The sequence below is a fragment of the Theropithecus gelada genome, chromosome 16 (assembly GCF_003255815.1).
Source record: "Theropithecus gelada isolate Dixy chromosome 16, Tgel_1.0, whole genome shotgun sequence".
NCBI classification, from domain to species: domain Eukaryota; kingdom Metazoa; phylum Chordata; class Mammalia; order Primates; family Cercopithecidae; genus Theropithecus; species Theropithecus gelada.
The window spans coordinates 24,817,340-24,827,419 of record NC_037684.1 but is presented as its reverse complement, the minus strand read 5'-3'; the positions used below and the strand labels follow the sequence as shown (position 1 = coordinate 24,827,419).

At 47.6% G+C, this 10,080-nt stretch overlaps 1 protein-coding gene across 1 annotated transcript in view; it reads left to right on the top strand.

Annotated features, from left to right (window-relative positions):
- The first annotated feature begins 976 nt into the window (after nucleotides 1–976).
- The window catches only part of UBE2Z (ubiquitin conjugating enzyme E2 Z), a 20,048-nt gene continuing 10,944 nt past the window's right edge, over nucleotides 977–10,080 (top strand). The window contains exons 1-4 of the mRNA XM_025361311.1: nucleotides 977–1,969; nucleotides 3,964–4,036; nucleotides 5,946–6,133; nucleotides 9,440–9,551. Of these exons, the coding sequence (XP_025217096.1) occupies nucleotides 1,653–1,969; nucleotides 3,964–4,036; nucleotides 5,946–6,133; nucleotides 9,440–9,551 (690 nt within the window). The 5' untranslated portion in view covers nucleotides 977–1,652. The remainder of the gene's footprint in view (nucleotides 1,970–3,963; nucleotides 4,037–5,945; nucleotides 6,134–9,439; nucleotides 9,552–10,080) is intronic.

Sequence of the window (10,080 nt, the reverse complement as noted above, 5' to 3'; positions counted from 1 at the left end):
GGGGGATGGAGAGAGACTCCAACTCAATAAAAATAATAATAATAATAATAATAATAGTACCTACTACTTCACTGAGTGTTGAGAGGAATAAAGCCAAAGTATACAAAGTGCCTGCCACATATTGAACTCTCAATAAATGTCTGCTAGAGGTTGCAGGGAGCTGAGATCAGGCCACTGCACTTCAGCCTGGGCGACAGAGTGAGGCTCTGTCTCGAAAAAATAAAATAAAATAAATAAATAAATGTCTGCTAAAAAAAATAATTTTTAGGCCAAACACGGTGGCTCATGCCTGTAATCCCCAGCACTTTGGGATTACAGGCATGTGCCACCGAGTAGCTGGGATTACAGGCATGTGCCACTGTGCCCGGCTAATTTTTGTATTTTTCTGTAGAGGCAAGGTTTCACCATGTTGCCCAGATTGGTCTCGAACTTCTGGGGTCAAGCAATCCTCCAAGATTGCGCCATTGCACTCCAGCCTGGGTGACAAGAACGAGATTCCCTCTTAAAAAAAAAAAAAAAGGCTCTAAAGCCAACTTTTTTTTTTTTTTTTTTTTTTTTTTTTGAGTCTCTTTCACCCAGGCTGGAGTGCAGTGGCACCATCTCGGCTCACTGCAATCTCCGCCTCCCAGGTTCAAGTGATTCTCCTGCCTAAGCCTCCTGAGTACGTGGGATTACAGGTGCGCACCACCACGCCCGGTTAATTTTTGTATTTTTAATAGAGACGGGACTTCACCATGTTGGTCAGGGTGGTCTCGAACTCCTGACCTCGTGATTCGCCCACCTTGGCCTCCCAAAATGCTGGGATTACAGGCGTGAGCCACCGAGCCTGGCCGATTATTTTTCACTTTAAACATCTCAGGAAAGACCCAAAGAATCCTCAGGGTTTACACTCACAGTCCCTTGATTCCTGTATATTCCAAGATTTGTGGGAAGAAAAGGTACCAAGCTTGGAGTCAGGAGGCCTGATTTTTCTTCCTTTCACCAAGCTTCTCTAGTTCTGTTTCATTATCCCTATGACAAAGACTAGCAACAGTGACTGGTATTTAGTAGGCCCTTCATAAATATATGTTGAATAAACTCTAAAAGAGGTAGCTTTTCAAACCAAGTTGAGTCCTTTCTTGGTCCTGTTGCAGGCAAGGGCAATGGTATCCTGCCCTGGGTGCACAAAGATGCAGGGAGGATCAATCGCAGAGCCTTTCCCAGAGAAGGGGCCCAAAGTGAGTCAACCTCTCTACTGAGCTTCCCACGAGGATGCTGGATCCCCAATCCCAACCATGGACACGTCTGACGGTCGCCGCCGTTAACGGGAATGATATGGCCCTTCCTCCCCCACTCCCCCTTCTCTTCTCCCCTTTCAACACTTGAATTGGGCTCTCCCGCTCCTTCCGCACAGCGCAGGACCCACACCAGCCCAAAACCTTCGCGGCCTGCTAGTTCCCACCCCTCCCGTCCTGGAGGACCGTAGGTGGACGCTCTTGCAGAGCGCCTCTCGCTGGTTGGGGCGGGGGTGGGCGGAGCCAGCACCGTCTGGGCTGTGGAAGCGGAGGGTGGGGACACTCTGGCCCGGTTCTCGGTGGTGCGGGAGCTGGCGCTAGCAGCGGCCGCTCTGGTCGGCGGACGTGCTGCCGAGTAGTCCCGGAAGCGAAGCTGCGATGGCGGAGAGTCCGACTGAGGAGGCGGCGACGGCGGGCGCCGGGGCGGCTGGCCCCGGGGCGAGCGGCGTTGCTGGTGTTGTTGGCGTTAGCGGCAGCGGCGGCGGGTTCGGGCCGCCTTTCCTGCCGGATGTGTGGGCGGCGGCAGCGGCAGCGGGCGGGGCCGGGAGCCCGGGGAGCGGCCTGGCTCCGCTGCCCGGGCTCCCGCCCTCGGCCGCTGCCCACGGGGCCGCGCTCCTTAGCCACTGGGACCCCACGCTCAGCTCCGACTGGGACGGCGAGCGCACCGCGCCGCAGTGTCTACTCCGGATCAAGCGGTGAGCCGGGGTTTTTCCTCCCCCAGCCCCGAGCTCCGGGGCTCGACCTTCCCCGCCCCCCACCCTCTCCCACTACAACTCACCCCCCACCCGCTGCGCTGCCCTCGCGGCGGCCCACCTCCACGGCCCAAATCTTGCCAGCTCCGGGCATCGGGATCCAAGTCCCTTCTCCCCCCACCCCCAGCCCCACAAGCACCAACCCTCGCCTCGTGTGCCCAGATCCGACCCCGCCCCTCGACAACCTCCCGTGAGCCCTCCGTCTTCATTCCGGCCACCTTCCCCCACCCCTCCCACCTCCGGGTGGAAACCCGACCCTTTCGCGCTTCAGTAACACCCCCTCCCGCCTTCGGCGCCGCCCCTATTTCCCCTTCCCCACCCCAACCTTGCTAGATGCTGCCCGCAGGCCCCACCCATCGGTCCCCTGTCTTCTCTGGAGCCCCGTTCCTAACAGACGAACTTACCTTCCTTTGCCCTGCCTCTGACTCGAGCCAGCCTTTGTTTTTATCTTCCGTTTTCCTCAGATTCCCTCCACACAGTCCTTTCCCCAGGTCTAGATCGCCTCCCTCACCCGAATCTTTCCTTGAACCCCTTTTCCACTGTCCCAAAGCTGTCCACTCTTCGCCTCTTCCAGAAACACAGGCTACCTCCCCCCACTTCCCCAGTGCCACTCTGGATTGTAATATCCCACTCAGGAGCTTCTTTCTTGTATTTTCCCTCCCCCCACTCCCCACCCTTCCTGGATCATCTGTTTTACTTTTATGAAGCAAATATACTCAATTCAAATATAGGAACAAAGGCCTAAGTCCTTTCTGTGCTTATTTCTTGGGTGACTGATTTTAGATCCTATCATTTAGTGGATAATGTTTTCCAAAAGCGCGTAGAATAGTACCCATCGCATAAGAAAAGGGTAGTACTCTTTAGCTGCTGTTAATCCTGAAACATTTGACTTCTCCCCATGCCCCCATCACAAGCATCTTCATTTAGGTGTTATTCCCCATGTTCCACGTCCTTTCACATGTCACTGTGTCTACTTTTCAAGGTTGTAATAAAAATTAATACAATGTGTGTAAAGTACCTGGCACAGTGCCTGACACAGGAGGTGAACTCTGGAGGGGTTGCCACCTCTTACTGAAACTCAGCACTCAACTCTTTTCCTCCTTCAGCTATTTCAGTCATCCAATTAGCTGACATACCTTTGAGTTTGGCCAATACTTTTCTCTGCTCTGTCGGCTATTTGCCCTTTTTATGTCCCTACCCACCCTAGCAAGTCCCTAGACTTTTCCCCACCTATAATTTTTTCTTTAGCCCCTTACTCTCAACTGATCCATTCCAGTTGGTGAGATATGACTCAGAAATCTTCTCATCTCCTATAGAAGTCCACATGTCATCTTCCAGATGGGAGATTCTCAGCGCTTTCTGAGGGTGCCTCCCCAGCCTGAAGAGATCTCTACCCTTAGTCCCCTGAGCAAGAAGACCACCATGATAGTCTTACTCCCTGCTGGCTGGCTTGCTTCATACAATCCCTTTACCAACAAGGGTCCACTGTATAGTTTATAGAATTAGTTTTTTAGTGGAGTTGATGATGCCTTTCCAGTTACTAAAAAATCTTCATTTAGCATTCAGCTGTAGTACCTGAGAATCATGGAGGTGGGGAGTGAATGAATTGCCATGTGGGAGGAAGTGAGAGTAAGTGGAAAGTGGCTCTTCCAGGCTGACATTTGATGCCATTGGGATCTCTGATTTTTTTTTCCCCCCTCTCCCTCCCCTCCCCCTGAGGAAACAATGTCCTTTTGATAATAATTTGCTCTCTGCCTGCCTGAGAAGTACTCAGCTGGGATTTCTCAGCCAACAAGACAGTACAAACACTTGCGGTACCAAGCACCACTTTCTCAAACCCTGGCCTCATTGAGGTGATAACAACTGTCCCGCTCAAGGGATTCCCCCTTTCCCCACCTTCCTCACTCCTTCCCCCACCTCCTCTTGGTGTTATACAGGGATATCATGTCCATTTATAAGGAGCCTCCTCCAGGAATGTTCGTTGTACCTGATACCGTTGACATGACTAAGGTATGTAACTTGATGGGAGTTTGGGGGTTTTTATGAAATCGGGGGCCATAAGGTTGGAAAAGCCTAAAAGAGATTATTCAGCTCACCTCTCTGATTACACAGATGAAGAAATCAAGACCCCAGGAGAGTAAATGGCTTGTCCAAGGTCACATAGTGAGGTGGAGCAGCGCTTTGAAGAGGTGTCTGTTATTAGTGTACCCCATAGGTAGTGATTGGCTTGGAATATCCCAGTTCATGTCTGTTGTCGAAGCTTGACTATAGGGCTCTCTTTCACTCTCAAAAGTGCTCCTGTTTGGATAATAAATTATATAGTCACCTTATCCATTGTACTACCCAGCTCTTCCCCCATCCCATTACTCTTGACGTTAACTATGGTACTATAAATCAGATGTAGGGAAGGTTGAGATAGGGCAAGCTTGACTGAAGTGTTTGTGGTTAAAGGACTTTGTTCAGGATCCTGTCCTTACTGGTTGCATTTAAATATCCCTTCCACCCAAAGACTATACCTCTCTTGTCCTCCACACAGAGAGAAAGCTTAGTACATAATGTCACATTTCTCTGGCATAGATACCTAGGCTTCTCTGTCACTGAGTGCTCTACCCACAGAAGTGCAGTTGCAGTTAAACTGATGTTGAAAGAAACCAGATTTCCTAAACCTAATGCCGTTTAACTAAAACACATAGTTTTCTTATGGTAAATTTCTTACAGTAAAAATTCAGATTTTGTATTGTTGGTGTATCTTTTTTTGTTGTTTTAAATAGATTTCCCTTCATACTTATTTTTTTCTTTTTATGTGGTTGGAAATGTTTTTCCTGGGACATCTTGTCCTCTGTCAAGTACCTGGGATCCCAGAGTTGATGCCATGTTGAGACCGGTTGAGTTTACTATTCCAAATGACTGAGAACCAGAATATGACCTAGGGTCTTGCCAGGAGGGCAAGGTGGGAACTATAGACTTAGGCATTGGATTGCCACATCCTTTTCCTTTTGCTATTCAAATTCTTAGCAGACCTAAATGCTTAGGAGCCTTTGTAGAAGAAGAAATATAACTGAATCAGTTCAGGTGTTCCTCCCTTCAGGGAGGGAAATCCTGTTCTAGAATTATGGTTTGAGGGGGAAGAGAATTGTGTCATTTTCAGGGCAGCTGATTTTTTTTTTTTTTTTTAACCAACAGTATTGGGGAAGGTTCTGGGGATGGTCTAATGGCTCTGAGTGGACCCTGAGTCTTGTGCTGCCTGAGCCACATCCTCCACAATAGGTTTGATCCTCTGCAGAGGAAGCAAGCAGATATCCTAGGCATCCATCACACCCCCTAACTCTACTCTGTTAGTGGCATAGGGCTGTGGCCTCCAATCCCTTTTCTCGTTTCCTTTCATCATACTTTCCCTTCGTGCCACATAAATGTAGGTTGGGGTTGCATCATATGCATGTTTGGCCTGAGCAAATCCAAACATATATTCAGTCAAAATCTGTGTTGATTTCTTAAAATTAAAAATGCTAGGATTATATTTTATAGATAAGCATATTATATTTTTGCACAGTGGTGTTTTATCCATTATATGTAACACTGATCAGGGAGGTCTGCACACACACACAAAAAACATGCTTTAAGAGAGTTTTAAGGGATACTTGAGTGATTTTGACTAGGTTCAGTTTTTGCCTTGGGCTCTAACTTTAGAAGTAACCCCTGAGTAAGATGTCATTCCACTGTAATGAGATTTCTTAAAATTCCAAACCTATACATACTAGTATGAGTGAATACAGGATGTTCCTTCTGCATGGTGAGGATGTAGAACATGTGTACCAGATTATGGGCTCTGCTTCTGGTGTGGGTAGTAGGTGGAGGGTAGCCAGAAGGGGTTGGGGTGGGTCGTCACCTCACAATTTTGAGATGGGGTTTTATTTTGCAGATTCATGCATTGATCACAGGCCCATTTGACACTCCTTATGAAGGGGGTTTCTTCCTGTTCGTGTTTCGGTGTCCGCCCGACTATCCCATCCACCCACCTCGGGTCAAACTGATGACAACGGGCAATAACACAGTGAGGTTTAACCCCAACTTCTACCGCAATGGGAAAGTCTGCTTGAGTATTCTAGGGTAAGAGGAGACTTTTAAGTAGCCAAGTCGGTTGTTAGCAGATAATTACTCTAGGTCAGCCTTTATCAACCGGAGTCCCTCATCTGAACTACAGAAAATGATTGAGTGACTCTTCTCAAATCTCCTCAGGATGGTATGTGACTAGTATCATTGTAGATGCAGAGGGGAGAAGTTAATTTATTACAGTGGAAACCTTTGAGAAGTGGTTCTCTTAAGAGAGTGGCCCCGAGCATCTGGGAACTTGTAGCCGAGCACTTTCTGGGACCCTACATTAGACCTGCAAAAGAAATTCTGGGGTTGGGGCCAAAAATCTGGGTTTTTTGGTGGTTGTTTTTTGTTTGTTTGTTTTGAGACGGAGTCTTGCTCTGTCACCAGACTGGGGTGCAAGTGGTGCGATCTCGGCTCACTGCAACCTCCGCCTCCCAGATTCAAGCGATTCTCCTGCCTCAGTCTCCCGAGTAGCTGGGGCTGCAGGTGTGTGCCACCACACCCAGCTAATTTTTTGTATTTTTAGTAGAGACGGGGTTTCACCATGTTGGCCAGGATGGTCTCGATCTCTTGACCTCCTCATCCACTCACTTCGGCCTCCCAAAGTGCTGGGGTTACAGGCGTGAGCCACCACGCCCGGCCCAGTAATCTGTTTTTTACAAGCTCTCCAGATGATTGTGGTGCATACTCCAGTTTCAGAACCACTCTCCTGGGGTGTTAAGGCCTTATTTTCTCTCCTGAACAGGTTGAGAAAGGCTGCAGGTCTGTGCCATTCAAGATTTGGGGTATCTTAATTTGAGTCTCACAATAAGTTGCTTTGAGGACAGTGGCGGCGGCGGTGGTGGTGGTGGTGGTGGTGGTGATCATTACGATTTCGTTTTTTTTTGTTTCTTTGGGTTTTTTTGGGTTTTTTTTGTTTTCGGTAGAGGCAGGTGTCTCACTATGTTGCCCAGGCTGGTCTTGAATTCTTGTCCTCAAGCAGTCCTCCTGTTGTGGCTCCCAAAGCACTGGGGTTACAGGCATGAGCCTCCATGCTTGACCTGATTATAGTATTTTAACAATGACAAATGTCTGAGATTAGAAATCTTTTTTTTTTTTTTTTTTGAGACGGAGTCTTGCTGTGTCCCCCAGGCTGGAGTACACTGGCACAATCTTGGCTCACTGCAAGCTCCGCCTCCCGGGTTCCTGCCATTCTCCTGCCTCAGCCTCCCCAGTAGCTGGGACTACAGGTGCCTGCCACCGTGCCCGGCTAATTTTTTGTATTTTTAGTAGAGATGGGGTTTCACTGTGTTAGCCAGGATGGTCTCGATCTCCTGACATTGTGATCCACCTACCTTGGCCTCCCAGTGGAAATCATATTATATATGAAATGAGTTTCTAGTGCATCTTCTTTCTGGATGCTTCTGAGGTTTTGCTTCATAGAGTTCCCATTTTAGTTGCCTTTGGGGTCTGAAAACTCAGTGTGGACATGTCTTCTAGCATATTTTGGATTGGTCTTTTTATAGTGGTCTGAACTTCTCTGGGGCAGAGAACACGTGCAGGTTGAAGTTGAGAAAGTACCCCCAAACTGATGATTCTGTTTTCCTGCTATCCAACATGTTTCCAGGTTTGTGTGAGGGAAGGGCAGCGTTTGAAATAAACTTAGAGACATGATTCATTTTTCTAGAACTTGCTCAGACCCAGGGATATGTTCTGCTGTGATTTTGGCAGTGAAGAAGTCCTTTAAAGGAGGCTGTCCTTAAAGAAGTACTTCATCTTGTTAGGGTACTTAATTAATTGTCTTTGCTGGTAGGCTAAAACCCATGATGGTAAAGAAATTTAGTCATTGCTTCTGTATGAAGTTTGTTCATGAAAGCATGTCTCAGAGTAGGCTCTCCCTCATTGGGTCAATATAAAACTTTTGAGATACCAACGACAGGACAGTGGGGTAAAAGTAGTAGAAGTGTGTTAGGTAGACAAGGAAAAGCTGTCCTGAAATTGAAAATTTGCCGTAAAGAATCACAGAGTAGAAAATTCAGCCGGGTGTGGTGGCTCACACCTGTAATCCCAGCACTTTGGGAGGCCGAGGCGCGTGGATCACCTGAGGTCAGGAGTTTGAGACCAGCTTGGCCTGGCGAAACCCTGTCTCTACTAAAAATACAAAAATTAGCCAGGCATGGTGGCATGTGCCTCTAGTCCCAGCTACTCGGGAGGCTGAGGCATGAGAATTGCTTGAATCTGGGAGGCAGAGGTTGCAGTGAGCCAAGATCACGCCACTGCACTCCAGCCTGGGTGACAGAGGGAGACTTTGTCTCAAAGAAAGAAAAGAAAATTCTTAGGTGTTCCTAGTTGACTGTATTAGCTTTATCAGCCTTGTTTTTTTTTTCCCCTCTCTACCTAGAAAACAATGTTGGGCTGACTCACTGACTAAATAAATTTAATGAGAGTTGACACTGTTGTAAAGCTTCAGAGAGGGGTAGGTCTAGAGTTTCTGGGGAAGCAAAGCTGAAAAGAGAGAAGACTTAAGAGTAGCCCCCAGTGAAGCTACCATTAGGCATTAGTCACTTGGGCTTTCCTCAGGTACCGCAGGGAAAGGGAAGTGGGCAATCAACTTGAACAAGCCAGTCCTGGCTTAGGTTGTGTTTGGTTTCCAGCTCCGGTGCCATCTCTTCAATTAATTGAGCTAAAAATAAATGTCATTAACATCCAAGCTGCCCACTACCCCTAATACTTGGTTGGGTTTATGAAAGAGAGGAGCAATTTTGGTATTCAATGTTTTCCATATATTATTTTCACACCTTCCACTGTCTGGAAGCACTCTCTTCCTGTCCTTAGGTAGAGTTATGTAGTCTTAAGAGAATTTGACAGTCCTTGGGGGTTTGATACAAAACTGGATCCCCAATAGCCCCACCACATGGCCTCTAACCAGATGACTTCAGTCACCTGTTTGCCTCTATGTTCAACTTCTCTCTCCCCTCACTAACTCCATCACCACCCATAAACGAGCTCTTTGAGATCCACAGAGATTAACATTTAGACAACTTTTGGAGCTGATTGCTTACCTAATTTCTTTTGTTTTGATTGTCATAACTGTTTCTAGTACAAAGAAAATCCCTTCAAAGTTACATAGCTTGCTTTTACCTATTCTTTTGCCCCCCTTGATATGAGGATTAGGCAATTGACTGATTTCTGCTGAAATCAGAACATGAGCATAAGACAGAGGCTGGGAAATTCCAGAGTATTAATAGTGAAAGAGAAACTTATGGTGAGTCACTTATGGTGGTATTGCCGGGCCCCAGGTCTCTGCCTCACCCTCCCTTCCTTCTGATGTGTTTACAGTACATGGACTGGACCTGCCTGGAGCCCAGCCCAGAGCATCTCCTCCGTGCTCATCTCTATCCAGTCCCTGATGACTGAGAACCCCTATCACAATGAGCCTGGCTTTGAACAGGTAAGGCCAGATGAGCCTGGGGAGAGTAGACTAGTGTTTTTGGTTGGTTGGTTGGTTGGTTATGTTTTTTTTGTTTTGTTTTTTGTTTGTTTGTTTTTTCTGAGACAGAGTCTTGCTCTGTCACCTAGGCTGGAGTGCAGTGGTGCAATTTCGGCTCACTGCAAGCTCCACCTCCCGGGTTCAAGCCATTCTGTCTCAGCCTCCCGAATAGCTGGGAGTACAGGCGTGCACCACCACGCCTGGCTAGTTTTTGTATTTTTAGTAGAGACGGGGTTTCACCATATTGGCCAGGCTGGCCTCAAACTCCTACCCTGGTGATCCGCCTGCCTCGGCCTCCCAAAGTGCTGGGATTATAGATGTGAGCCACCATGCCCGGCCAGAATAGTGTTTTAAGAGATCTGCTTGGGAGGTTTTTTTGTTTTGTTTTGGACCTATCACAGCCCCATGTACTACAGTTGTTGCTATAGGAAAAAAAAGGGAATTGACATGTGTTTTTTAGTAATGAAATTTTTTGCCGGCTGTGGTGGCT